Source organism: Ichthyophthirius multifiliis, assembly GCF_000220395.1.
Source record: "Ichthyophthirius multifiliis unplaced genomic scaffold scaff_1120509250839, whole genome shotgun sequence".
Taxonomy (NCBI): domain Eukaryota; phylum Ciliophora; class Oligohymenophorea; order Hymenostomatida; genus Ichthyophthirius; species Ichthyophthirius multifiliis.
In genome coordinates, this window is record NW_004086450.1 from 64,210 (window position 1) to 90,244 (window position 26,035).

Below are 26,035 nucleotides of genomic sequence, written 5' to 3' on the forward strand. Positions count from 1 at the left end.
ACATTCAAGTTCTTATACCATTGTTATTTTATTATTTTTTTTAAACTTTAAATATGATTTTCTTTATCTTACAATTATTTTTTTAAATAATTTATTTCTTTTCGAAGTGTTTGAATAATTATTGACTTTTTTTAAATAATAAATCTTATATACTTAAATATTTATAAATTTACATCATTTATATTTTAATCCGAATGTAATTATTAAGAATTTTTTTACTATCCTATCTCATGAATTATTTTTTTTAATTTATTATTATCTGTTTATAAATGATATTATTTAGTTTTTAATTTAACATTTTCTATTAAAAGTTAGTTTAACTATTCTTTTAATTATAATTGATTTTAATACAATGTTTCCTTTTATTTTATTAAATTTTTAAAAAAATAAAAAAATAATTTATATTATTTTAAATTTTTTATTAAGTTTACTTTATCCTCTTGAATTTTCAAAGGTATAGTTTTTTTAAAATTTTTTTCTTAATCTTCGCTTTTAATTGGCTATTATTTAACCGTTAATTAATTTTTTTAATTTAAGTTTAATAAGGATTTATTTTAAATAGGTTTAAATGCAATTGGAATAGCTTTTTAAGTTTTTGAATGTGTACTATACGGTCTTTTTTTTAATTTTCGCTAAATAGAGACATAAATTATATGTTTATGTTAAAAATCTTTATTATAATATGAATGATATAAGTTAAATTTACATTCGAGTTTTTTTTAGATTGAACTTTAGGATTTTCTTGTTCTTCTTTATTATTATTTTAATAAGATATAATATCCCTTTGATTAAAAAAATAAAAATAAAGACATTTAAGGATTATATTTTATAAATCATTTTACATTTATAAAACAATAACTGTTCTTTTATTTATATTTAAAAAGTTTTTACTAAAATGAAATACAAATCAAAAATAACATAAATTATAAAAATTAATTTTAGATATATAGATTTTTTTTTATTTTTAAAAAGCTAATTAATTTAATTTAATTTTTAATACAATAAAAAAAATCAAAATAAAATTATATATAATTAGACTCTAATTTTAATAATATAATTAAAATTAATGGAGTAATAATCTTGTAATTTTTATCCTTTATTTTTATGTAAACTTATTTTTGTTGGTGAATAAAGTAACAATAACTATAAACATATATGAAAATTATAAATTTCACATTAAAAATATTGAAAATTATTAAAATATCAAGGAGTTGGGAAAACTAGCATATTAAACTAATATAATTAAAATGTTTTTGAAACAGATTATAATTCTACTATAGGAGTAGAATTTATAAGCAAAAAGGTTGAATATAATAGTAAAGAAGAGCTAACATTTTAAATATGGGACACAGTATTTCTTATATTAATTAAAATAATGTTATTATGTATTTATATATTTATAAAAATAATAAGTCAGGATAGGAGTCGTTTAAATCAGTAATAAAAGGATTATATAATAATTCAAGTGCTATTATAATAGTATTCGATATTACAAAGTAACTTTAAAACAAAATCTAATTAAAAATATTCATAATTATTTAATTAGAATATATATGTTTTATAAATAATATAATATATATTAATATTTTGTTATAATATTTAAATTTCTATTTATAGTTAAATTACATTTAATAAATTAAATGATTGGTTAAATCATATAAAAGATTATAATTTAATAGAAGAATAAATAATAATAATAGTTGGAAACAAAAGTGATTTATCAGAATAAATGTAAATATTTATCTTAATAATTATTTATAAAATATGTTTTTTTTTAAATTAATGAATCTTCTATATAAAAAAAGAAAAGTTTAAGAAAGTCATGTTTAATAATTTTTAATTTAATAAAATCTTAATTATAAATATTTTGAAGTTTCGGCAAAAACAGGGTATAATATTGAGAATGTATATATAAAAATAATGATATATTTAATTGTTTTATAAAAACAGCTATTTAACTATATAAAAGATTAATTAAAAGAAAAATATTTAAATAATAAAAATATAAATATTTAATCAGTAATTTAGTCTAAAGATTATGTACTTGAATCAAAAAATATAAATTGTAATGAATTTAAATAAGATTAGGAAGATTAAAAAGATTAGTAGTTAGAATAACCTTTAATATATGAATAGGAAAATAATAAATAAAAAACGAAATGTAAATGTACATTAATTTGAGATAAATATCTATTAAAAATAATAAAATAAAAATTTACTTTTTTAATAAAATTATGTGTCCGAAAAATTAATACTGAGTATAATAATAAATAATTTTTTTTTTTTTAAATATATTATTTATATATATAAATTAAAAAAAAAAATGAATGTAAAATAATAAACACATAAATTTTTATTCGAAGAAAATTAAAATTAAAAGAGTTAAAATAAAATGACTTCTATAAAAAACTTAACTCAAGAAGAAAAAAAATAAATATTAAACTAAATTTATTAAAATTCTAACAAATTTACATTTAAGCCAACATTCTAATTCTCTAAATATTTTTACTATACTTCATAAGATAAAAGAAAGTAAATATTTGAAAATGAATAAAATGATATAATAAATATTAATTAAAATTAAAAAAATTTAAAAAAAATGAAAAAAAATTAAAATAAATTGTGTAAAATTTTAAATTAAAAAAAAGATTAATAAAATTAACAATTAACTAAAAAAGCTGATATTCCTTAATAAAAAAAAGGATAAAAAGATAACAGTAATGAATTATAAAGCTTTAAGTTGAGTAAATTTTCGACTCCTTAACGGAACTAATAATTAATAATAACAAGAAATATTTCTTTTTTTGGATAAAAATTTAGAAATATATTAAAAAAACCTTAAGAGCTTCTTGAATTTCCACAAATTATTTATAAATAATAAAAAAAGTGTATTTAAAACGAGTAACCTAAAAAAGTAAGTTAATAAATAAATCCTAATTTGATAAAAATGCAGAATTAGTATTATAATAGTGATATAAATAAAGAATTTAAAATAACAAATTAAAGTTAAAAGGAAAAAACAATAAATTTTAGTTAATATAAAATAAAAAAAATGTTAATTGATGATTATTTTTATTTATAAAAAGATAAAAATTAGAAATCTAATAATTTACCAAAAATAAATATTTTAAAATAAAAAAACTATTTTTCTTTATAAAGTTTAGGACCGGGATATTATAATCCAAATTATTAATATTTTTAAAAAGTTAATTCTTCTGCTTTGACATTTAAAAAGAAAAAAGCAAAAATTTTTCACCATAAAAATAAAGTTCATCAAAAGAAACATTGAAAAAAAGGAAAAACCAATTTCAAGATTAGAGTAATAAGAATATTGAAAATGAATAAAGCTTTTAATAATATTTTAATAGGTTGATAAAAAAAATGAAATCTTAAATCGAATTTGAACAAAAAAAATCAGGAAAATTGCTAAATCCTAGTTCTCTTAAAGACTTAGATGGTATTGATTAGTCTGAAATTAATCGTTGCGGATAGATCATACAATAGAAAACTAAAGAATCTAGAATGCATATTAATAATATTAAAAATTATTAAAAAATAGCTATGAATGATATGAATTTTAATTGATTTAGTTAATAATTTATTTTGCATAAAATATAAATTATTATATATTAATTAATAAATATAAGAAATAAAAAATATTATAAATATTTTCTTATAATATAAATAATTAAATAAAATATATTTATTTATTAACAATTTTATTAAAATATTATTATCATAAAAAAATATATCATAAATTTAATAAAAATAATATTTAATACATATATAATTATAGTATACATTAAATATTATTATATGAATTAAATAAAATAAAACTATATTAGGTTTGTATAAATTTGAAATTATAAAATAAAAAATTATTTAATTTTTTTATATCTTTAAATATATATATATATATATATATATATATATATATATATATATATTTAAAAAAAAAAGTATTTTTATACTTGAATTATATCTATTATATAAAATAATAATATTTAATTTATTTTTTTCTATTAGATTAATATTATAAATTAATAATGATATATAAATAATAACCTATTAATTAAAAAATATAGCATCATGAAAATTTTGGATTTTTTTTTTTAAAAAAAAAGTAATAAAATTTTTATTAATTATAATATTTTATTTTAATGTTTAATTCTTATTTAAAATATATAAATAAAAGTCCATTTCAACTATTTTAAGTAAATTTTTAGATGTTAATTATTTATTATAGACTATTTTATACATTATTTTATATACTATTTTACAATAATTTTATACAATAATTTTATACTCATTTTATATTTATTATTTTACACATAAATTTTATTGATATTTTGACTATATACAATTTATTATATATTTTTTACCTAAATTAAACTAAAATTAATTAAATTAAATATTATTATAATATAATTTATTTAATTTTATGGTAAATAAATTAAAAAAATAATATTTATATCATTATATTATTTCTGATATTATTTATATTCCAAAAAAAATTAAATTTAAAAAAATAATTAAATTTAAAAAAAAATAAGAAAAAAATGGACGAAGAATAAATAAAAAATAAGCGAATTTCTAATAAAGATAATAAAATTGATCATAATTAAAATCACTACATATCCGGCTCAAAAGCATTTTTAATAACAATGAATGCTGCCTTTGGAGCATTTTTCTTTGGATATTGCATAAGTGTATTCTCTTTAGCCAAGGATACAATATTTACAGTATTTAACGTAGATAAAGCCTATAAGATATATTAGAATCTCTTTTAACAGCCAGCATACCATTTGGAGCTATGGTTGGGTCAAGTACAGCAGGAATCTTATTAGAATACACAAGTAGAAAAAATGCTCTTTTATTAACCGATATAATAGGAGTACTAGCAACTTTATTAAGTCAAATTCCTAACATATGGACATTTCTAGCTAGTAGATTAATATCAGGATGTGTTACAGGTTTCAACAGCAGTTTAGTACCTTAATACATATAGGAAATTTCTCCAATACAATTAAGAGGAAAGATGGGAATGTCATTTGGATATTCAATAAATATAGGAATCATAATGGGATCATTTTTAGGTTTATTCTTCAAAGAAAAACCTAATTAATATGATTTTTATTGGCGATTTGTATTTTTGTTTCCTTTATTACTTACTATTCCTAGATTTATTTTCTTGAATATATTCTGTAATTATGAAACTCCACTTTATTATTACTTAAAAGGATAAGAATAATAATGTGATAAATTATTAAATCAAATATATAAACAAGATTTTATTGCTGAAGCTAAATAAGAAGTGAAAGAATAAGTTCAGTAAATGCAAAAAACAAAATAATCATATATTGATATGTTCTCATCTAAATATATAAAGGTAGTATTTATTGGATGTATGTTGTAAGTATTTTAATAATGGTCAGGTATTAATGCCGTTATTATGTATAGTGGACAAATTTTTGGAAAGTCTATAGATAATTTTGAATTAAAAAATATTGTTTCATTAATTTCTAATATTGTTCTTCTTATTGCTGCTGTTGCTAGCAGTTTCTTTGTAAATTGTTTGGGCAGAAAAACTATTCTTATGTATGGAGCTTTACTTTGTTCTATTTTCTAAGGTGTTCTTTGTGTTATATCTGCTGTAGATAAACCAGGGCTTGAAGGTTTATCTGTTACTCTTATTTATTTGTATTATTTCGCTTTTAATTTCTCATTAGGACCGGTCGTATGGCTTTATAATGCTGAGATTTTACCTGAAAAAGGGGTTTCTATTGCTACTTTTAGTAATTGGTGTAGTGGTTTTATTCTTACCTTGGTAGTTCCTTATATTAAAGATATTTATTATTTGTTTGGATACTTTGGAATTATGTGCTTACTTTGTTATTTCTTTGTATTAACTATTGTAAAAGAAAGCAAAGGAAAAACAAAAAACGAAATCGATAATATGTACTTACCTAATATTTCAAAGACGGTTTATGAATTAAATTCTAATAATAATGTATTAGGAACTAATGCTAAATTAGAATGTTTAACTCAGAAAGTATAATGAATAATTTTTTAATATATATATATATATATATATATATATATATATATATATATATATATATATATATATAAGCTATAATCTATTTTATAAATTTTTATTATATTTATTAATTATATTAAATTAATTCTGTTTATTTTTATCATATAAAAAAATATTATTTTCTTTATTACATTTTTAATATTTTTGTTTAAATAAAATTATTTATTTTATATATATTATTTTTAAAAAATAATACAAATAAAATAATATTATAATAATGATTTTATTTATTTATATTGATTATATATTTTATATATAAGAAATATTATTATTATATATATTTTTATATTAATAATATTTTTTATTTTATAAACTTCAGTACTTTCTTTTTCATTAGTTTCTTCTTTCTTCTCCTCCTATTCTGACATGTCTACCTGCAAATTGTCTCCATTGATTCTATTATTGTTACTATTATTGTTATTCAACATTACCAAAAACTCCACCAATTATTTTTGTATTCCCTAAAATATATTTAAAAACAATCCTTTTGCTATTATTTAAATTATTTAATAAATAAATAAATTGATTATATTTTATTTACAAAAATTCAGGTGTTTATAAATAATCTTTGTAATTTTTTGATGGTAAAATGTCTTTTAAAATTATGTATAAATGTCCTACTGCAACTCCAAAAAGATCTTAAAATATCTGTTTTCCGGTAATTAAATGAAATCCAATTAAAACAAAACAAAAATATGCACTTTTAACTTTTAAACCAAATAAAAAATACACTTCTTCAAAAGGTTTTTTTTTGCTCCAAATATAAATAAATGATATCATTAAACTTTATAAAAGAAAATTATATCCTAATATTAATCCAATTATCTTTTTTTAGATATAAAATTATTTAATATTAAATAGTGTTAATATATTTTACATCTAAAACTAGCATATTAAATAATACAAGCCATAGTAAATCTGCTAATTATTAAGGTCTAAATAAAGATTCTAGCCTACTGAATGAAAAATGCCTTTTTTAAATAAATAAAAAAAATTAAATAGTTTTTTTTATTTATTTACAAAAAGAATATTGTCCATATAATATTAGGACTAAATAAACCCATAAAAAAGAAATTTGAAATTAATCTCCATATCTATAACAATATTTTTTAATATCTAAATTTAAAAATGTTTTTTTACCTATAGTTTCAGCAAATTATCAGGTATTAATGCTAAATACATCGGACTAAATATTTCAAATGATCCTAAAACTGTTGTAGCGACAAGTCCTGTAAACATAGTTCTTGTGAAAAAAGGTTGTGATTTATACCAAGAAGTAAAATCGTTCATTATTATTTTCTTTTTTTATATTATAAATATTAATCTATTTAGTTAAATTTATATCAGAAAATTATAATTTTTTATTTTCACATGTAAATTAATTATTACAGATGATATTCTTACTAAATTGTAAATTTTAAACACGTAATTAATATTTGTATATTTTAAAATAATGAAATAATTCGTAAAAAAAAAAAGAAAAGAATTATTATTAAAATAAACAAAATAAATATATTTAATATAAACGATATTTTATAAATCACTATTATTAATATGGAGAAACATAAAATTATAATATTTCCTTACTAATTTTATTATCTTTAAATATTTTGAATTTATTTTATATAGTCTATATTTCATTTTAATTGAGATAAATCCCATAAATCATCATTATTTTTAGAACCTTTTATCAAAAAATTATTTAAAATAAATAATAATAATTTTTTTTGTACGTCATTTAAATGAACATAATCATTATATTAATCTATAGCATTTAAAAGTTTCTATAAGCAAAAATTTTATTTTTTATGTAAGCTTTAAATTAAGCTTTCTATTATATAAGCTTGCTAAAAATGACTTTCTATTAACTTAGCAAATAAAATACGTGTTTCTTTTTAGAACAACTTAGTTAGAAAATTATTTAAAAATTAAATTGATAATAATTATAATTTATTTACTTTTTAATAAGAATAATTCTTATAATTATTAATATTTTATGAAACTCTATCATTTATTAATTTTGAATATTATTTATTTTATGGTAAAATAAAATCAACAAAATCAGAAAATCTATAATTTATATATGTAACTATTTATAATAATATATTAATTTTACTTTATTTTTTAATTTTATATTGGTTAATATTTTGTAAAGTACATTTTTATATCTTAAAAAATATAATGTATATCAATATTTTTTAATTATTATTCGAAATCTTATAAAGAAATAATACCTTTGCTTTAAATATCAAACATATTAAATATATCATTTAAATTGAAATCGGGACATAATGCTAAACTTTGTTTGCTTAATTCCAAATTTTCGTAAAAATTTGCAAATTATTTTATTATTAAACAAAATTATTTTAAGTCTTAAAGTAACTATGTCTCTAAATATTTATTTGTAGTTATTGTTTTATATTCAATATTATTGTGAGTATTTTTTAATTTTTGGTTAGGTTTTTTTAACATTTAATTAATTTTTTAATAATTTTTTTTATTAAAAAAATGTTAAAATTTAATTATATTTAATTTATAATAAATAAATTAAAAAAAATATAATAATTGAGAAATCTTAATTTTTAAATCTATTTTTTTCAAAAGTTTTATATCGTATATATTTTTTATTGGTAAATAAGAATAATTTATAATTAAGTATCTAAAATTATAATTCTGTAATTTATATAATAAACATACAATAATTAAAAATAAGTAACTTGTTTTTCTTTTCATAATTATAATATATAATTCTAATATGCTTTTTAATACATTTATAATAATTCATTTTTTTTAAAAGATCTTAATATTTATTTTTCTAGACGCCTTATAAACTTATAATTTAACAAATAATTTTGATTATAAAATAAAGAAAATAATGTATAATAAAAATTTTACGAACTAATGACATAATTTTTAAAAAAGAATAATTAATATTAAAATATTAAAGAATATTTTATATCTATATATTTATTAATTAATTAACTTAAATAAAAAAATATAATATCTTATCTTAGCTTAATTAAAATTATTAATATTTAAAAACCTATTATTTTTTTTTTATCTTAAAACTTATTTAATAAATAAAATAATTTATCATTTATATTTCAATATAAAATATATTAACCTTTAATTAAAATATAAAAATTACAATCATAATATCGGATTAAAGGAGCTTTAAAATTAATTTTTAAAAAATTAAAAAAATAAGAACACAAAAAAATAAAAAAATATATATATATATATATATATATATTTATAAATATATATATATTTAGGATCTCGAAATCAAAATATGTAAACAGAAAAAAGTATAAATTTAATAAGTTATCAAACGCAAGATATGCATACATTAAACGCTTATAATAATCATAATATATAATCTGAATCTGAAAATTAATATCATACGAATTTTTAGGAAAGCAATACAAATAATAATAATAATAATAATTTTGAATAAAATATTGAATAATAACATTAAAAGATTGAAAAATACAAAAAAGGTGTTTATTTTGATATAAAATCTTTTGATTCAATATTGGATATTAACAATGTCCCTTAAACATTTCGACTAGATTATTAGCAATATGAATAAATAATAAAATTATTACCTTCTAATTTTTAATTAATATAATTAAATGCAAACTATGGTTAAAAAAGTATACAAGTAGTCAATACAACAAAAAGCCTAGAAGAGAAATATTCTGATTTACAAAGAATAAAAAAACAAAGGTATCACCCTAAAGTAGTGTTATAGATTATTAATAATATTATAATTAAGAAAGCAAACAGGAAACTTAATTAGATTTAGAAAATAGTCATATATAACAATAATAAGAAGGATATTATAATAATGAAATAAACCGAAGGCTTAATTATTAATATGATCATCAAAGTGAGAATTAATAAAGTAATTTTTAATAATTATAATAAAAGCTTTAAGAAGATGAAAAACGCAAATCTATTCGAAACAAATAATAAACACAAAAAGCTAATATTTCAAGTGAAGCGTAAAAATAAATGCTTGACATAATATATAAATTGAAAAAAAATAAAAATTCAGAACCTTTTTTAAGACCAATTTCTTAACAAAAAAATCCTGATTATTATAAAATTATCAAAGAACCAATGGATATTTATACTGTAGAAAATAATGTTAAAAAATGCGTTTATGCAAATTTAGATGAAATGGCTATTGACATTTATAAAATTTTTAATAATGCTAAAAAATATAATAAGGAAGATTCGGATATATATAAAAAAGCATAAGAAATGGAAGATTATTTCAAAAAAAAACATAATAAAAGTCCATTAAATAATGATATTAATTAATTGCAAAAAAAAGTTGATAAATTAGGAAAAGAGTTAAAAGAATATCATTCTTATGGAGGAAGGTTTTTTTATAAAGAAAATAGAAGATTGTCTAAATAAGCTATTATGGAAAGAGCAATGACATTAGAAGAAAAATAATAACTTTCTAAAAGAATTACTAGTTTACCTTAAGAATATTTAATTGGTGTTTGGGAAATTATTACAGATAGGTAATTTTGTATTGCAGATATAAATTAATTAGAGTTAGATTTAGATGAAATTACACCGAAATAAAGCAGAAGATTAGAAAGATATGTAAAAGTTAAATTGGCTTGTATTAGATAAGCTAGACTTAAAAAAAAAAAAAAAAGGATAAGGTTATAATATTTTATATTTTTGTTCATAAATTTAAAAAGGAAAAATAGAAATAAAATTAAGATAATCAAGAAAAAACTGTTTAATAAGAAAACATTTATTTAGAATAATATTAAACAGATTCTTCATATATCACTGGTATTTAATTTTTTAAATACAAATATATATATATATATTTTATGAATTCTTTTTTTTTTTAATTAATTATTTTTTAGATTCTGACGATAGCATGAAAGAATTAGATGATGATTTATCTGAAAAATTGAAAAATGTATAGAAAAATAAGATAAATTATTTAATTAAAAATATAAAATATTTATACTGATCAAAAGTTAGAACACATCTTATATTTTGTATCTATAATTGTATTTATTTAAAAAATGTATTTAATGTTTGGAAAAAAATCATTTTTTTTGATTTTTTAAATAAGTGAATTTTAATTTATAAAAAGGTTTATTCTTTATTAATATTTAATGTATTTTTAAATATTTTAATATGATAATTTGTTTTTAGTTAAGTTAATTTATAAAAACAAATAAACATTAAAAAAAGTTTTAAATAAATAAAATAAAAATATAAATATAAAGAAAACTTAATATAAATATATATTTATATTATGCCTTTTATTATATATAATTTATATTATAATTAATCTTCTTACTTTAATTTATCAAATTTTATATATACTTACCTATATATCAATAAAATATTTTATATTTTTATTTCATTTATTTTAGAAATGTTTTTATAAAGTCTATAATCCTTTTATTGTATCATCTTTATCTCCGGTCATCTCACTTAAATAAAAGTTATCATTAGGATGTATTATAATTTAAATAACTTTAGTTTTTATATCATTTTTTTTTGTGTAATCTCTAAAAATAATATATTGTTCCCATTCAGCTATAAAAATAAATAAAATAATTATAATCAATATTATTTTAATTATATTAAACCTATTTCTTAATTTTAATGTGTTTAAAATTTTATTTAATTTTTTTATATTTTTTTTTATAAATGATTATTTGGTTTTATGTTTCTAGTTTTTCTAATTTATAAAAAAATATATTTGCTTATTATTTGACTAAAATAATTCAAGAATAATCGGCAAATCGTTTTTGTCATACACTTCATCCTGAGTAAGTTCTTAATATTTAATAAACTTTTTGAAAAAAAAAAAAAAAAACATTAGTAAAAACAAAAATAAAAAATATTATTTTACTCTATTATCATAAAGTTATTAGTTTTATAAAAAATAACTTATTATTTATTCTTTTTCAATTTAATAATATGAACTGATTTTAAAGTGCTTACTATCACTAAAATTATATATTTATATGAATAAAAAATAGATAATCTTTTAAATATTTACCAGCAACTTGTTTTTATTTTTTAAACGTAATTCGTTTTTTTTGGTTGTTTCCAAACTTTTTTTTCAAGTAAAAAATATATTTAATCTTCCAAAATAAGTTATCCATTCTAAATACATTTATTATTATTTTCAGTTTGAAAGTTAATATTTTATCTTATTTAACCACAATGTTAATTTTATGATCCTTTATATTTTTAAACAAGCCATTTTTTATATTCAAGTAAAGATTAGTAAGATATTTCAAAGTTTTCCATTAGTTTTTAATCTGAATTTAATTCATTATTTTTTTCTTAATATTTTTTCAAAATTTGAAACGAATATTATCTACAATTATTAGCAGGTTAATCGGAAATATGTTTTTCTGAAAAAAAAAAATATATATATATGAATAAAAAAAAAAGATATTTAAAAATTTTAAATTAAATATTTATCTTTTTTAAAAAAAATACAAAGTTTAAGTTTTTTTAATTCATTAGAAAAACTATTTTCAGCAAAAATTTAAATATAGGACTCTGCGTCTAAATTAAATTCATAATCCATAAGTCTAGCTAATAATTAAAGTCCAGCAGAACATTAAATATGATTATTTTTTGATAAAAGTTCTTCATTTGTTTATTATCCTACAATCTGGATTAAGCCATTTTATTTATTATCTCCCTTTTTTTTAATTATTAAAAATAATTGTTTATATTATATTATTTTACAAACAATAATAATTTTATGGCTTTAATTGATAATTTTGGTCTTGTTTTACCAAACATTTCTTCTATTTTCCTTGAAATATATTTATATAGATATATATATAAATATTTTATTTTTACTATGTTATTTTTACCTATAATTTTAAATTTATTCTTCTGTGTTTTTATTTAAATATATTAGCATTTCACTAACATCTTTTATGTCTTATTCTTTACTTATAGGCTATCTATTCATGCAAATAATTCCTGTATGAAGATTTATTTTATTTAATTAAAACTTGTCTTTTTTATGTATTTTTATCGTTTAAAATATTATAAATTATACTGTATATTTCTAAAAACTCAAAGTATTCAAAAATTTATATATCATGTGATAATTCAGTTAAGGAATGAAGAATTTCTAAAAAAAAATAAAAAAAAAAAAAATATTAATTTAATAATAAAAGTTTTACAGTTAAATTATTGTTTACGATTTTCGATGTTTTCATTTTCAAATTTTCTAAAAATAATTTTACTTGGAAATTATTCAAAAACTTATTTATCGATTTAATTATCAAGCTTTTTATTTTTTATGAATTTTAATAATATAAAGTATCAAAAAAAGTAATAAATACATTATTTTTTAATTTTAAAAATTCGCTATAACGTCTAACTATTTCATATGAATATAATTTTGTGTCAACTTTTATAAGATATCCCTTTAGAATTATAATAATTATCTAAATATATTTTTTTTATATACATTAATATATTTAATACAATATATTTTCCATTATCCTAATCTTGCTTTAAAATGCTTTATATTATAGACGCTTATATAAGTATTTGCTCATTAAAAAATTTATAATAAAAATCTTATCTATCAGAGGTTATATTAAAATGAGGAAAATTGACACAACTTGCATTTGAATATGATCTAAATTTAAAATTATTCATTTATAAACAAAAATATATAAAAATTAAAAATTTATGTAAAATAAAGAAACTATATAAAATTATTTTTAAAAAAATAATAAATTATATAAATATAATATTTTCGTATAAAAAATTATATTGAAAAAAAATGATGAATAAAATAATATTTTATATATATAAATATAAAAATAACAAAGGTATAAATATAATATTAAAATAGGTTTGTCATTTTATTTTAATAAAAAATTAAAATGAGAATATAATATTAATACTAATATTATTAATAATTTTAGCAAAAAAATCAAAAAACAAAGATTTTATTAATAAAATTAATAAATAATTTAATTTATATAAGTTAATATTTATATAAGTAATTATTATATAAATTTAGCTTAAATTAATTAAAAAATATATTTATTATTATAAAGATATAAATGATAATTTTATAATAAAATTGGTAATATATTATTTTTTTGTTTTAATTGATAATATAAGCATTTAATTTTTAGTTAAATAGAATAAATAAAAACTTTAGTTCATTTATGTTCGAATATTGCTAATATTAAAAAATTATTTGTTTTAATGCCATTTTAAAATGATATAAAAAATATAATAAAATATTATTAATCAAAATTATTATGTTAAAACTACCTAATTTAAGTATATATATTTTTTATATAGTATATAAATTAATATATAATAAATATATATATTATTTATAAACCATAAATAAAAATAAATTTGCATAAAATTAAAGTATCTTTAAACATATATATAATAAAGTTATTTTATTTATAATCTAGTAAAAGTTAATTATATATTTATCTAAAAGCGAAATAATTTTAATAGATATTAATGAAAAAGTTAATTACAAATAGATAAAATTTATATATATTTAGTTAAATATCTTTTTAAATATATTTTTATATCATCAATTTAAATTTATTAATTTATAATTTATAAAAGGCGTATTAATTAAATATATAATTAATGCTATATTTAATATTAAATTAGATATAACTAAAACATCTTTCGTATTATGGTTAATGAACAAATCATGAATTAAAAAAGACATATTACATACTTTATTAATTTTTATGTAATATATCTAAATATCATTATATTATTTATTCAAATATATAAAAAAATTAGTATTTAATAATATATAAAATATAATAAATTATATTAATTTTAAATAACAAAAAAATGAAAAAAGTATCTCCAAGTGATTTTTATAAAGCATTAAAAGACGAAGGAGTAACTTATTATACAGGAGTTCCTGACTCTCTATTAAAAGAGTTTTGTGCATTTATAGCAGATAACACATGTGAATAAAACCATATAATATCTGCAAATGAAGGATAATCAATTGCTTTAGCTACTGGATATTATCTTGCATAAAAAAAGATTCCGCTAGTTTACATGTAAAATTCTGGATTAGGAAATGCAGTTAACCCTCTTATGTCTTTAGCTCATTCTTAAGTATATAGTATCCCAATGCTAATATTAATAGGATGGAGGGGAGAACCAAGTGTAAAAGATGAACCTTAACATATGATAATGGGTTCTTGTATGCTTGATATGATTAATTCAATGAAATTTAATAGTATAATTCTTTCTAAAGATGAATTTTAGACAGAAATTAAAAAAGGATATAATTTAGCATTATAAAATTAAGAACCAGTATTTTTGGTTATTACAAAAGACTATTTTTAATAATATGAAGTAATCAATAAAAATAGAATTTAATTAAATAAATATGAATTAAATAGAGAATAAGCACTCGAAGTTATTTTATAGAATATTCATGAAGGAATTTTCGTAGGGACAACAGGATTTTTAAGTAGAGAATTATGTGAATTAAGAGAAAAATTAGGATAAAATTCAAATATGGATTTCTTTACTGTTGGAAGTATGGGATATGCGAGCAGTATAGCCTTAGGAATTGCATTAAATTCATAGAATAAAAATGTTTATTGCTTTGATGGAGATGGTGCGGCTATTATGCATATGGGTTCTATGTGTATTATAGGATAATCTAAAGCTAATAATTTAGTCCATTTTATTTTTAATAATGAATGTCATGATTCTGTTGGATAATAACCAACTTGTGCTAATGAAATTAGCTTTCCTTAAATTGCAAAAGGTGCTGGTTATGAAGAAGTGTATTAAGTTTAGGGAAAAACTGAATTAATTAATGTCATTAACTTAATTTAAATAAAATAAAAAAAATATACTAAGCCTGTATTAATTGAAATCAAAATAAATCCCGGGGCAAGGCCGAATTTAGGAAGACCTAAATAGAGTACTATTTAAAATAAAAATGAATTAATGAATTATATATAGATTTAATAATGAAATAATATAATATAATTAATATAATATAATATAATATAATATAATATAATATAATATAATATAATATAAACATAAGTTTAAGATACTTTTTTTGTTTTAACTTTAATATTATTTATAAAAATAAAATTAATATTTTTTTTATTAAATATGATATGTTTTTAATTTAGGAATTTTAATAAACTAGATATATCAAAACATTTTAATTAAAATTGAATATTATGAAAAAATATTCACTATAAAAATTATAATATTATCCATACTATGTATAAAATTTTATTATTTTAAAAGTAAAAAACTAATAAAAAGAAATTTAACAAAAATAAATGAATAAAAAAAAATAGAAAAATGGAATTATAAAACTAAAAAATGGTCAATAAAATAATATCTGAATCAGAAGATCTATAAAATAATATTTATGTTTTGAATTAAACAAAAGAATATATGGAAATTCACTAATATTACAAAAAAATATCAAAAGCAATAGCAATAAATACAAAATATTTAATATATTTAAATTAAGATTTAATAAAAGATTATAATACATCATAATTATTGGATTTGTAACATTGAGTTGAAAAAATGAATTTAAAGATGTAAAATTATTTGTTTTGTTCAAATTCTGCATGCTAAGTATCTTCAAATAAATATATTAATGGATAAAGACTTTTTGATGTATGTATTTTGAAGTTTAAAAATACTAAAAATATGAATAAGAGGAAAAACAAAAAAAATTATTTGAAGCAATAAAAGAGTATTTAAAAATTTAAATTTGAATTAGGAAACAAAACAAATTATATGAGTAGCATTAAGAAGAGTTAATTTCAAAATTAGAAATATAATAAATCTTAACTAATTAACTATAAATAAAGTTAAAGAATTAAAATAAGTAAAAATAGAATAAATTTAAAAATATTATAAATCATAAGAATATAAATAAAGAATTAATAATTAATAATATATTATAAATAATTTTTTAACGAAAACATTATGTAATAAATAATAAAATTAATTAATTATAAAAATTCTTTATTATTAAAAAATATTTATGTTTTCAGAATAAACTGACATTTGCCTAATTATTTTAGAGCTAAAATTATCAAGAAAATATTCTTCAAGCATTAATATTAAATTATATTTAGGAAAAATAGGTACCTGCTATTATCAGATAAACAAATTTAAATCATGTAATAGCTAAAGTATTTATTTATTTACTTACATATAATCAAGAATAAAATATTGTAAAGAGTTATTATCGATAAGTTTATAAAGTGTGTGATTATGATTCTATTTTGTAAAGTTAAACAAAATGTAAAATAAACATAAAAAATTAAAAAAATTAATTTGAAAATGGATTTATCATTATATGCTATTTAGTAGTTTTATATTTATTTATATAAACTAAAAGTTCTTATAATTTAATATTTTGTTTAGATATTTATTTGGTTAATTATATAAAAATTAATTTTTATAACTAAATTATATTAATAAATTAAAATTATTTTTTAATCAATAGTATGTTATAAAATTTAAAAAAATAATAATTTAAAATAGTATATAATAAATTTATTTGTAAAAATAATAAATTAAAATTTATTGTATATTTGATTATATTATTTTTTATAAATTTTTTCTTATTAATATAAGTTTACAAAACTAAATATATTTTAAAACTAAATTAAAATGTAATTTTAATATATTATATCAAAGAATTTTACAAAAATAAATAAATTTATAATTTACTATATAATTAAATTTTAATAAAAAATATTTAATTTATTAGCAAGTTTCTTTAAAATATTTTTTTCAAATTATTCGAAAATTAATTTTTTTGAAATTTTCATTTTGATACTAATTAAAACTTTAATATGTATTTCTAAATAGATATTAAAAAATTTTACTTTCACTAAAAAATAATAAAAAATAAATAAAAAAAATCTAAAAAAAAAAAAAAAACTAAAAATAAATGATGATTAATAATTGTGACTTAATAAAAGTAAATATTAATTAAATAAAATACTAGAAAAGAAATGAAATCAGAAAAAAATGTATAAAAGCCTATTTAAAATAAAAAAGGCAAAGTCATTCTGAAAGTAAAAAGAATTAATAATTCTAATTAAATTATTAGTAACTATAAGCCAACATAAATTTATTAACAGAAGCTTATTAGTAAAACGATACTTAATAAATTTTATACAATTTAAAGTTTCTATAAGTTTATGTTTTAGAAGTAATAAAAAAAGAAGAAATTCTAATCCATTAGTTAATAAAAAGCAATCAATTATAATAAATATTTGTTAATACACTTGAATAAGAAAAAGACTAATAAGATTATAAAATATTAAAACATGTATTAATATGTATTGGAGATTTACTTACTTTAGAAGATAATTCTATTTATAAATATTTTGAGAATATTAATATTGTTTAAAAATTGATAAATTTAATGGAAACTAATAGTAACTAAATGAGAATTTTATTTGAAGTTTTCAGATGTTTAGGAAACTTGGCAATAGAGTAAAATAAATATATTTAATAAATGGTTGAATGTGGAGTTTTCGATATTATAAAAAAATATATAATCCCTAATTCATAAATATTATAAAGTTAATAACTTTAATCTCAATATATATTTTTTTTATAGTCAATTCTCTAAGATCATTAATTTTAAAATTATAATTTAGATTAATTTGTGAATTTTATGCCTTTAATAAATGCTGTATTTGAGAACTTAGATTAAACTGACGAATAAATGCTATTAGATACATTATAAATATTAGAAATATTCGGAAGAGATATATATGGTGAAGATATTTTCAAAATATTGGAATATAAGCAAGTTTTTGATAAAATAATTAAATTTTGTACTTTTGAACATTTTCATAACGAGAAGTTATTTTATAATTGTTTAAAAACATTAAAACACTATATAATTAAAAGTGATAATTTTAATTATTATTTCTTTAGCTTTAATGAAAATGAAATTATTTCGAGTTTTTGTTTATATTTATATGATGTAGAAAATATTAATTTTCAAATTATCAAACTTATGGTAGAATCTTTAAGCTTATATTTAATGTTTGAAGATGCATTGGAAAAATCAATTTTGTTAGTTGAATATATAATTAATGTTGCTATTTATCATCCTTAAAATAATATTAATTTTTAGGCTAAAAACTTTATATTTTTTTTAATTCATTAAACTAATAATTTATAGCATTAAATATTATTGTAAAAATAAGTTATTTTGCCATTAGTTGATATACTTGTTGATTAAGAAAAGGATTTATTTTATTAAACTTTAGAATCTATATATCATTTGCTTTATACTTCTTAAGATAATGAAAAGTATTTAAATTGTGTATTAAATGAACTTGGAAAAAATCGTGATTTTTAACAAATTATAGAAGATATTTCAAATAATACAGATTACGAAAATGTATCTAAAGCTTGTGACCTAATACTCGATAGTTTTTACTACAAAATTTGAAAAAAATAAGATGTTATATTAATTAATTAATATTACTTATTTTATGTAATTTTATTATTTATCTTATTTTTATTGTATTTTAATTTATGAGTAAGCTTTTAATAGTTAATATATTTAAGCATAATTTAACTAAATTTATAATTATTTTAAACTAAATATACGACTATTTTTTTATATTTCTTATATTTATAGAAATTATTATTATTTTAATTTTCTTGATTAATATATAAATAATTTTAGTATTCCATTAAATAATTTAACAAAAATTTATATTAAAATAAATATATATTTAATATAAATAAATTTATTTATAATCTTAATATAGGCTCTTTGTAAAATATTCAAAATTTTATATTGAAACAATAATATAAATATGAAAATAAAATTGCTATTTTTCATAATAATTTCACTTATTAAATCATTTTATATTATTATTTTAGTTTTCTTAATTAGTAATTTTTTTCTTATACTACAATATTTTTTCATCTAAGTCCTAAATAATGCTGTTAACTAAAATAAGAGATTTATTTTAAGAAAAACTATTTACTTTGACCTTCTTAATTTATATTGTATTATTTTTTATTTATTCAATTTAAGCTAATCCTTTTTTTTCTATTTCTATTTATAAGTTTGTTTATTTAGTTTCTATTAATTATTATTTTAATAATTGGCATTCATAATCACTTATCTAATCTTTATATAATTATATTTGATTTTCATAAAAACTTTTATTCGCTTCTAATTATGTTTCTAAAATTGCAATTTTTTCAAACAATTCATTCAATTTATATTCATCATTTCTTTTATTAAACTTAAAAAATATAATAATTAATAATATAAAAAAAACCTAGTTTATTACGAATAATCTTCATTATCATTTTCTAATTAAATTATTTTTTTTTTAATTCAAAATTAGATTATTTTTCGCCATTTAATTTTTATTAATATTACTGGATTTAATTCTATTTATTTTGTATTTTTGTTATTGAAATAATTTATTTAATTTACAAATTATTCATTAATTTCTTTCTTTAAATCTTAAATTTATTAAACATTTTTTTAATTTTAAATGATGATTTCTTATATTTCTTATTCTAATTCAGTTTATATTTATTAAGATATATCTTCAAAAAAGTAAATTTTTTAATAATCCGATTATTATTTATAAAATTAAATTAAAAATATATATTTTTTAAAAACCTTTATATTAGTTATATTAATTTTATAATTCCTCATATTGTGCTTTATAATCTATATTCATAATAATAATCAATTAAAAATTTTAAGTTAAATAATATAAATACTAAATAACGAATTAAAAATAATAATATTTTAATAGAAATAATATATTCAAACCAAAAAAATTAAAAATATAATTTAAATTAAAAATAAAAAGTTTATTTCAAAATACCTAATATTACACAAAAATTAAAAATAAGAAAATGTAAAAAAATGAAAAATCTAAAGACATAAAATAATTTAATATTTATAAAAATTAACGTCCTTAATCATCTCCAATTAAAAAAAAATATTAAGAAGAATAAGAAAAATAAAAAAAAGAACTTTCAAAACTATAATAATTAAAATCTTCTCCAATTTCAATAAAAATGAAATTCGATGATTTAGTAATAGACGGAGGAGAATTTCAAAATAATAGATTTAAAAAATAAAGAAGTTTTGAAAAGGAATAATTTTTTATTTAAAAACTCGAAAACAATTTTCTTAAAGAAATCGAAACAAATCAGTTTACTTAAAATATTAAATTTGATAATAAATTCTTCTAATTATAGTTTTAAAAATTTAAATAGCCTGTTATTTTGTAAAAAAACTAAATTACATTTTGTGATAATATTAAAAAATTTGATTATAAACAATACATTGTACCGTTAAAAGATAATATTATGCCTTTTTTTTGCGATTTTATAACTAAAAGTGGTAAAATATAATTATTTATAAGTACTAAGCCTTAACCTAATTTAGATAATAATTTCATTTTTATTCAAAATCCGAAACAAACAATAAAAATTGAGGATTTTTTTAAAAAAGAAGACTTTATTTTTATGAATATTTATTGTTAAGAAGAATCTTCGTTTATTTTTAAGGTTTATTTTGCTCCCTTTAATATTTATTTATAAAAAAGTGATTAAAAAAGTTTAAAATAAAAAGAATTTTCAATAAGAAATAAATTTTTAGAAGAAAAAACAATATTTTTACACTCATAAATCTTATGCGAAAATTCTGAAAAAGCAAAAGTTGTTTTTTTTTGTTAGGAAAAATATAAGTAAAAAAAGCAAGAAACTAATACTTTGATTTAATTTTCGCCAAAAAAATAAAAAATTAATAATATTCCTATAAAAAATACTTTAAAAAATAGATTTATTAAAACAAATTTTTAATGTGCTTTGTAAAATTTCTTATTTTTGTAAAAAAAAACGCTCAATCTTATCTAAAAAAATGAAAAAAAAATAGAATAAAATAACTTTTCAAGAATTGAATAAGAAATAAGAATTTTAAAATAATAATTTTAATTTTAATGGTATATTATATTTTCAATATTAGTATTCATATAATGCATATAGGCCAAAATGAAATTTCAAAAGTTTCTAAATTATAATCAATATTATATATTAGCTCCTTTATTAAACTTAAATACTAAATTTAAATCATATTTACAAAGGAAGTTTGGAAAAGGAACATCTTTTAGACTCAAAACATTATCTGTATTGGCTCTGAAAATAAGATGTAATATAATAAAATATTTAATGAAAAATAAATGTATATAAGTTTCAAAAAAATTTATAATTAAAAAACTGCGAATATTTTAATTAAGAAATAAGCTTTTCTAATATTATGTAGATGTTTGCAAAATACAGTTTGCATATAAAAGCATGAAAAAATTAAAAATGAATAAAATTTAATAAATGGTTAGAATTGGAACAAAACATTAAATTAAGTACATTAAGATGAGATTTATTTCTATAATAATTAATGGATTTAAAGAAAGCATTTTAATAAATATGTTTCTTATATTTAAAAAGAAGGATAAAAAGTACTTATTTCATATGTTTAAGAAATAGAAATTAAATATTATTAAGAAGTAAAATAATATAATAAAACTATTTATAAGCTACCTAAACACGAGATTATAGCTTATAAGTTTATTTCAAAAGCACTTAAAAATTACTTATTTAAATAATATTTAAAAAATGTTTCTGAATCATATATAATTGAAATTGGAAAATAATATTATATTGAATAATTGAAACTATTCGTAAAAACAGGGATTTTTACTCTAATAAATAATCCAATTAATGCTTATGAAAAAGAATAATAATAGTAATAAGAATCCCTCAAAAAAATTGAAATTGAAAAATTTCTTAAAGAGTCAGAAGGAAACGAGGGTAAAAAATAAAAACGAAAAACTTTAGTAATTTCAAAGCTAAAAAAAATAATTTAAAGTAATGATTTCTCGACTTCTGATAATTAAGAGGTTTTAGCGAAAACAACTTTTGATATATTTTGGAGGAGATATATTTATTATCCGATTTGCTAATCTTATCCTGATAGAAAAAATATGGTTTAGTTAATACTTAATAAATTACAAAAAATGGTTTGTTAAAATAAGGGTATATAAAAGAGAGTATGATTTTGTTTATGTATAAATTATTTATTTTATATGAATTTTTATTTCATTGTCTTTTACTAAAATACTATTGAACCATAAATTCGTCTTCTTAATCTTCTTCTAAGTCTTAATCAAAATGGTTATTGAAAGGTTTTCTAAATTACGAGAATCTTCTATTTTATCTATATTTATTTTATAAAAAATAAAAAAAATTATTAAAAATATATTAATTACACATTTCCTTATTTATTAAATATTTAAACTCTAATTTCTTCAAGAGTAATATCTAATAAATCATTTCTTTATTTAATTAATATTTTATTACAATAATTGCTTTAAGCTGGATCTTTTTTGTCAAATTAATATTTAACATTACTGAGAAGAAGTTAAATAAAATTCATACACAAATTAAAAGATTCACACAATTTATCCAAATTAAATTCCCCAAAACTTTTATTCACCTCATTTTCCCAAAACAAACACAAAGTATATTCAATATGAGGGCAATCAAAAGCTTTTTAAAAAGTTAAAAAAACTTAGTCTTAGCTTAAATTATAATTTATAGTTCCTTTTTCAAGACTTCTATAGGCGAAATATTGTCTATAGGCTTTTATTAAAGAAACTTAATTTTTTTTAAACAAGATAATTCGAGGTAGAATATTATAATCATTAGTTTCATTTATATAATTTAATTAATAATTAATTAAGCTTTATTATAACTTGCTTTTCAATGATAATCCACAGCACCAACCTGCACCTTTTTTCATATTTTTTTTTGAGTTTTCTTGTAATATTATTTTTTATTAATTTGATGGTGTTTATGCGAAAAGTTAAATAGTTGAAGTCGTTATTTATTAGTTTTTTTTATTTTCATTTTCTAAATTGCTAAATGGAATTAATATATGACCAATAGAAATTTCTAAATCTTCCTTTTTTTCATTTTTATAGAAATGAAAAACGAATTCAGCGCAAAGAAAAATGCTGTTTTTTTGATTTTCGCTTTGTTCTTCATATTTAATAAAAACTTCATTTTCTACAAAAAACCATTTTCTTTCATTCTGGTCTTTAATGTTACAATTTAAACGTGAAACATTTCCTATAAATTATTACTTTTTGTCGTCCCAAAGGCATAAATAAACTTTTCTTAAAGCTATTTTTTCTGTTGGAAAGTCAAATTTATTTACAGAAGGAAGATTTTCGGTTTAAATGAATTGTTATTTAGATTATTTTTTAAGATTCACTTTTATGTTATGGATTTAGGAAAATTCCTATATTTATATCTTTTGGATTTATGTAATAAAGGTCAGGATATATTAGTTCATTGTTAAGTTTCGGTTTAAGGGTTTGAGAAGGTAAGTGCTTTAGTTTTTGATTTTAAGAACGCAAAAAAGAAAGACGGAATTAATCTGGAAGAATTTAAAATATTTCTACAAGATCTTTTGGTGAGTATTTATACTTATATTTAATCTAATTTTGTTTGTTTAAAAAATAAAGAAATTATTAAAAATATTTATAAATTAAAAAAAAAAAATTACTTTGAAAATAAAAGAAATAATAATTGCATTTTTTCCTGAATAATTATTAATTAATTAATAAAATTCCTCAAAGGAAATTTTGCCTAACTTTTACTTATCTAATAAGGAAAATGTTTCCCATATTTCCCTTTATTTAAGTATAATATTTAAATTAACAAAAATTTAATTAAACTAAGCTAAATTTAATAAACCGACTATTTTTTTGAATTCTCCTTTTAATAAATCATTAATATTCTCATCCATCTTTTAACCTAAAAGGCAATTTTAAATAAAAAAATCTTAAAATTCTATAAAGCTTAAGCTTTTAAACTCATATTATTTACTAGGAAAAAAATCTAGCTTCGCAAGTAAAATATTCAATTCATTTAAACTCAAAGTATTAGCTTTACTTTTATTTGCATAAATATATAAAATATTCAGTTCATTTTCTATTTCTTTTGGTAGATTTTCTTCTATTTCATATTCGTAATCATTAAAAAAATCCACAAATTCACCATAATTAGCTCTAGATTAATTCTATTTACATATTTATCCGAAAAGATTTTTAATTTCGGTTTATTTTTCGATATTTGTTTCCTATAATCCAATTAGAAATTCAGTTATTTACTAAAACTAGTCCTCATAAACATAAGGACTATGTTAAAAATACAAATCGGTAAGTGCAAATGAATCTTAGTTTTTAATTTATAACAATTAATCACTTAAATTCGTTTTTAATTGGATTTTTTTTTTTCTTCTGGGAAAACTACTTGACATGTCACTAATTTATTCCATATTATTAGGATTTAATTATTCATTTTCTTAGCTTTATAAAGGCTCATAAGTATAATCGTTGGGCCTTTAAGGCAAAAAAATTAATTCTTCATCATTTTGTGTTTATATTTTGGTTGAAAAAGAAATTCTTTTTTATAAATTTAGCTTTTCAATTGCATCCTTTTACATTTAAGGAAAAATTGTACTATTATTATTTAAAAAAACGGTCATTTATTCTTCATTTATTATTTATTCTTATCCAGTTATTTTCTAAAAAATGAATTCGAGATCATTTTCATCTAATAATATATTAAATCTGTTAGATAAAAATACTTAAAAATCTACAATGTCCCATTCTTGTTTATTTTAGTAACTTTTTAACAATTCTTTGCAAGTAATTTATTCTAAATACAATATATATTAAAATAAAATTGGAAGAATTTCTTCAATTCCATCTAGAAAAAGTGCCATTTTAATCACTTACATACTCCCGTTTAAACTAAATT

The 26,035-nt window shown here is 16.6% G+C and overlaps 9 protein-coding genes across 9 annotated transcripts, besides 19 other annotated features; 6 read left to right on the forward strand and 3 right to left on the reverse strand. All coding sequences in view use genetic code 6, as the record gives it.

Moving 5' to 3' along the window:
- Positions 1–1,247: 1,247 nt before the first annotated feature.
- On the forward strand, positions 1,248–2,181 carry IMG5_098250 (hypothetical protein; the record flags this gene model as incomplete). Its single annotated transcript, XM_004035437.1, has 4 exons — positions 1,248–1,351; positions 1,414–1,496; positions 1,618–1,731; positions 1,811–2,181. 4 exons carry the CDS (start codon positions 1,248–1,250, stop codon positions 2,179–2,181), a joined length of 672 nt encoding a protein of 223 aa, XP_004035485.1.
- Positions 1,972–2,016: a microsatellite.
- A 395-nt stretch (positions 2,182–2,576) lies between the features above and the next one.
- Positions 2,577–2,622: a microsatellite.
- Positions 2,623–3,903: 1,281 nt separating this feature from the next.
- Positions 3,904–3,947: a microsatellite.
- Positions 3,948–4,240: 293 nt separating this feature from the next.
- Positions 4,241–4,342: a microsatellite.
- Positions 4,250–4,306: a microsatellite.
- Positions 4,343–4,506: 164 nt separating the features above from the next.
- Positions 4,507–4,550: a microsatellite.
- A 12-nt stretch (positions 4,551–4,562) lies between these two features.
- On the forward strand, positions 4,563–6,061 carry IMG5_098260 (hypothetical protein; the record flags this gene model as incomplete). Its single annotated transcript, XM_004035438.1, has 1 exon — positions 4,563–6,061. The coding sequence occupies exon 1, from the start codon at positions 4,814–4,816 to the stop codon at positions 6,059–6,061; it is 1,248 nt and encodes a 415-aa protein (XP_004035486.1). The 5' UTR covers positions 4,563–4,813.
- Positions 6,062–6,072: 11 nt separating this feature from the next.
- Positions 6,073–6,131: a microsatellite.
- Positions 6,132–6,311: 180 nt separating this feature from the next.
- Positions 6,312–7,434, reverse strand: IMG5_098270 (hypothetical protein). Its single transcript, XM_004035439.1, has 4 exons — positions 7,241–7,434; positions 7,121–7,194; positions 6,978–7,071; positions 6,312–6,925 (listed from the first exon to the last, which is right to left on the reverse strand). Exons 1-4 carry the CDS (start codon positions 7,388–7,390, stop codon positions 6,431–6,433), a joined length of 813 nt encoding a protein of 270 aa, XP_004035487.1. The 5' UTR covers positions 7,391–7,434; the 3' UTR covers positions 6,312–6,430.
- Positions 6,366–6,411: a microsatellite.
- Positions 7,435–9,327: 1,893 nt separating the features above from the next.
- Positions 9,328–9,371: a microsatellite.
- A 156-nt stretch (positions 9,372–9,527) lies between these two features.
- Positions 9,528–9,572: a microsatellite.
- Positions 9,538–10,966, forward strand: IMG5_098280 (hypothetical protein; the record flags this gene model as incomplete). Its single annotated transcript, XM_004035440.1, has 1 exon — positions 9,538–10,966. Exon 1 carries the CDS (start codon positions 10,118–10,120, stop codon positions 10,964–10,966), a length of 849 nt encoding a protein of 282 aa, XP_004035488.1. The 5' UTR covers positions 9,538–10,117.
- Positions 10,967–11,713: 747 nt separating this feature from the next.
- Positions 11,714–13,629, reverse strand: IMG5_098290 (hypothetical protein; the record flags this gene model as incomplete). Its single annotated transcript, XM_004035441.1, has 5 exons — positions 11,714–12,516; positions 12,605–12,812; positions 13,309–13,414; positions 13,471–13,554; positions 13,616–13,629. 5 exons carry the CDS (start codon positions 13,627–13,629, stop codon positions 11,714–11,716), a joined length of 1,215 nt encoding a protein of 404 aa, XP_004035489.1.
- Positions 11,953–11,999: a microsatellite.
- Positions 13,630–14,115: 486 nt separating the features above from the next.
- Positions 14,116–14,156: a microsatellite.
- Positions 14,157–14,977: 821 nt separating this feature from the next.
- Positions 14,978–16,129, forward strand: IMG5_098300 (phosphonopyruvate decarboxylase, putative; the record flags this gene model as incomplete). Its single annotated transcript, XM_004035442.1, has 1 exon — positions 14,978–16,129. One exon carries the CDS (start codon positions 14,978–14,980, stop codon positions 16,127–16,129), a length of 1,152 nt encoding a protein of 383 aa, XP_004035490.1.
- A 1-nt stretch (position 16,130) lies between these two features.
- Positions 16,131–16,198: a microsatellite.
- Positions 16,199–17,637: 1,439 nt separating this feature from the next.
- Positions 17,638–17,719: a microsatellite.
- A 314-nt stretch (positions 17,720–18,033) lies between these two features.
- Positions 18,034–18,082: a microsatellite.
- Positions 18,034–18,094: a microsatellite.
- Positions 18,038–18,094: a microsatellite.
- A 1,776-nt stretch (positions 18,095–19,870) lies between these two features.
- Positions 19,871–19,917: a microsatellite.
- Positions 19,882–19,931: a microsatellite.
- A 71-nt stretch (positions 19,932–20,002) lies between these two features.
- Positions 20,003–20,359, forward strand: IMG5_098310 (hypothetical protein). Its single transcript, XM_004035443.1, has one exon. The coding sequence runs from the start codon at positions 20,117–20,119 to the stop codon at positions 20,327–20,329; it is 213 nt and encodes a 70-aa protein (XP_004035491.1). The 5' UTR covers positions 20,003–20,116; the 3' UTR covers positions 20,330–20,359.
- An 847-nt stretch (positions 20,360–21,206) lies between these two features.
- On the forward strand, positions 21,207–21,831 carry IMG5_098320 (hypothetical protein). Its single transcript, XM_004035444.1, has one exon. It carries the CDS (start codon positions 21,234–21,236, stop codon positions 21,678–21,680), a length of 447 nt encoding a protein of 148 aa, XP_004035492.1. The 5' UTR covers positions 21,207–21,233; the 3' UTR covers positions 21,681–21,831.
- A 1,474-nt stretch (positions 21,832–23,305) lies between these two features.
- IMG5_098330 (hypothetical protein) lies at positions 23,306–24,563 on the reverse strand (the record flags this gene model as incomplete). Its single annotated transcript, XM_004035445.1, has 2 exons — positions 23,306–23,423; positions 23,476–24,563. 2 exons carry the CDS (start codon positions 24,561–24,563, stop codon positions 23,306–23,308), a joined length of 1,206 nt encoding a protein of 401 aa, XP_004035493.1.
- Between the last annotated feature and the right edge of the window lie 1,472 nt (positions 24,564–26,035).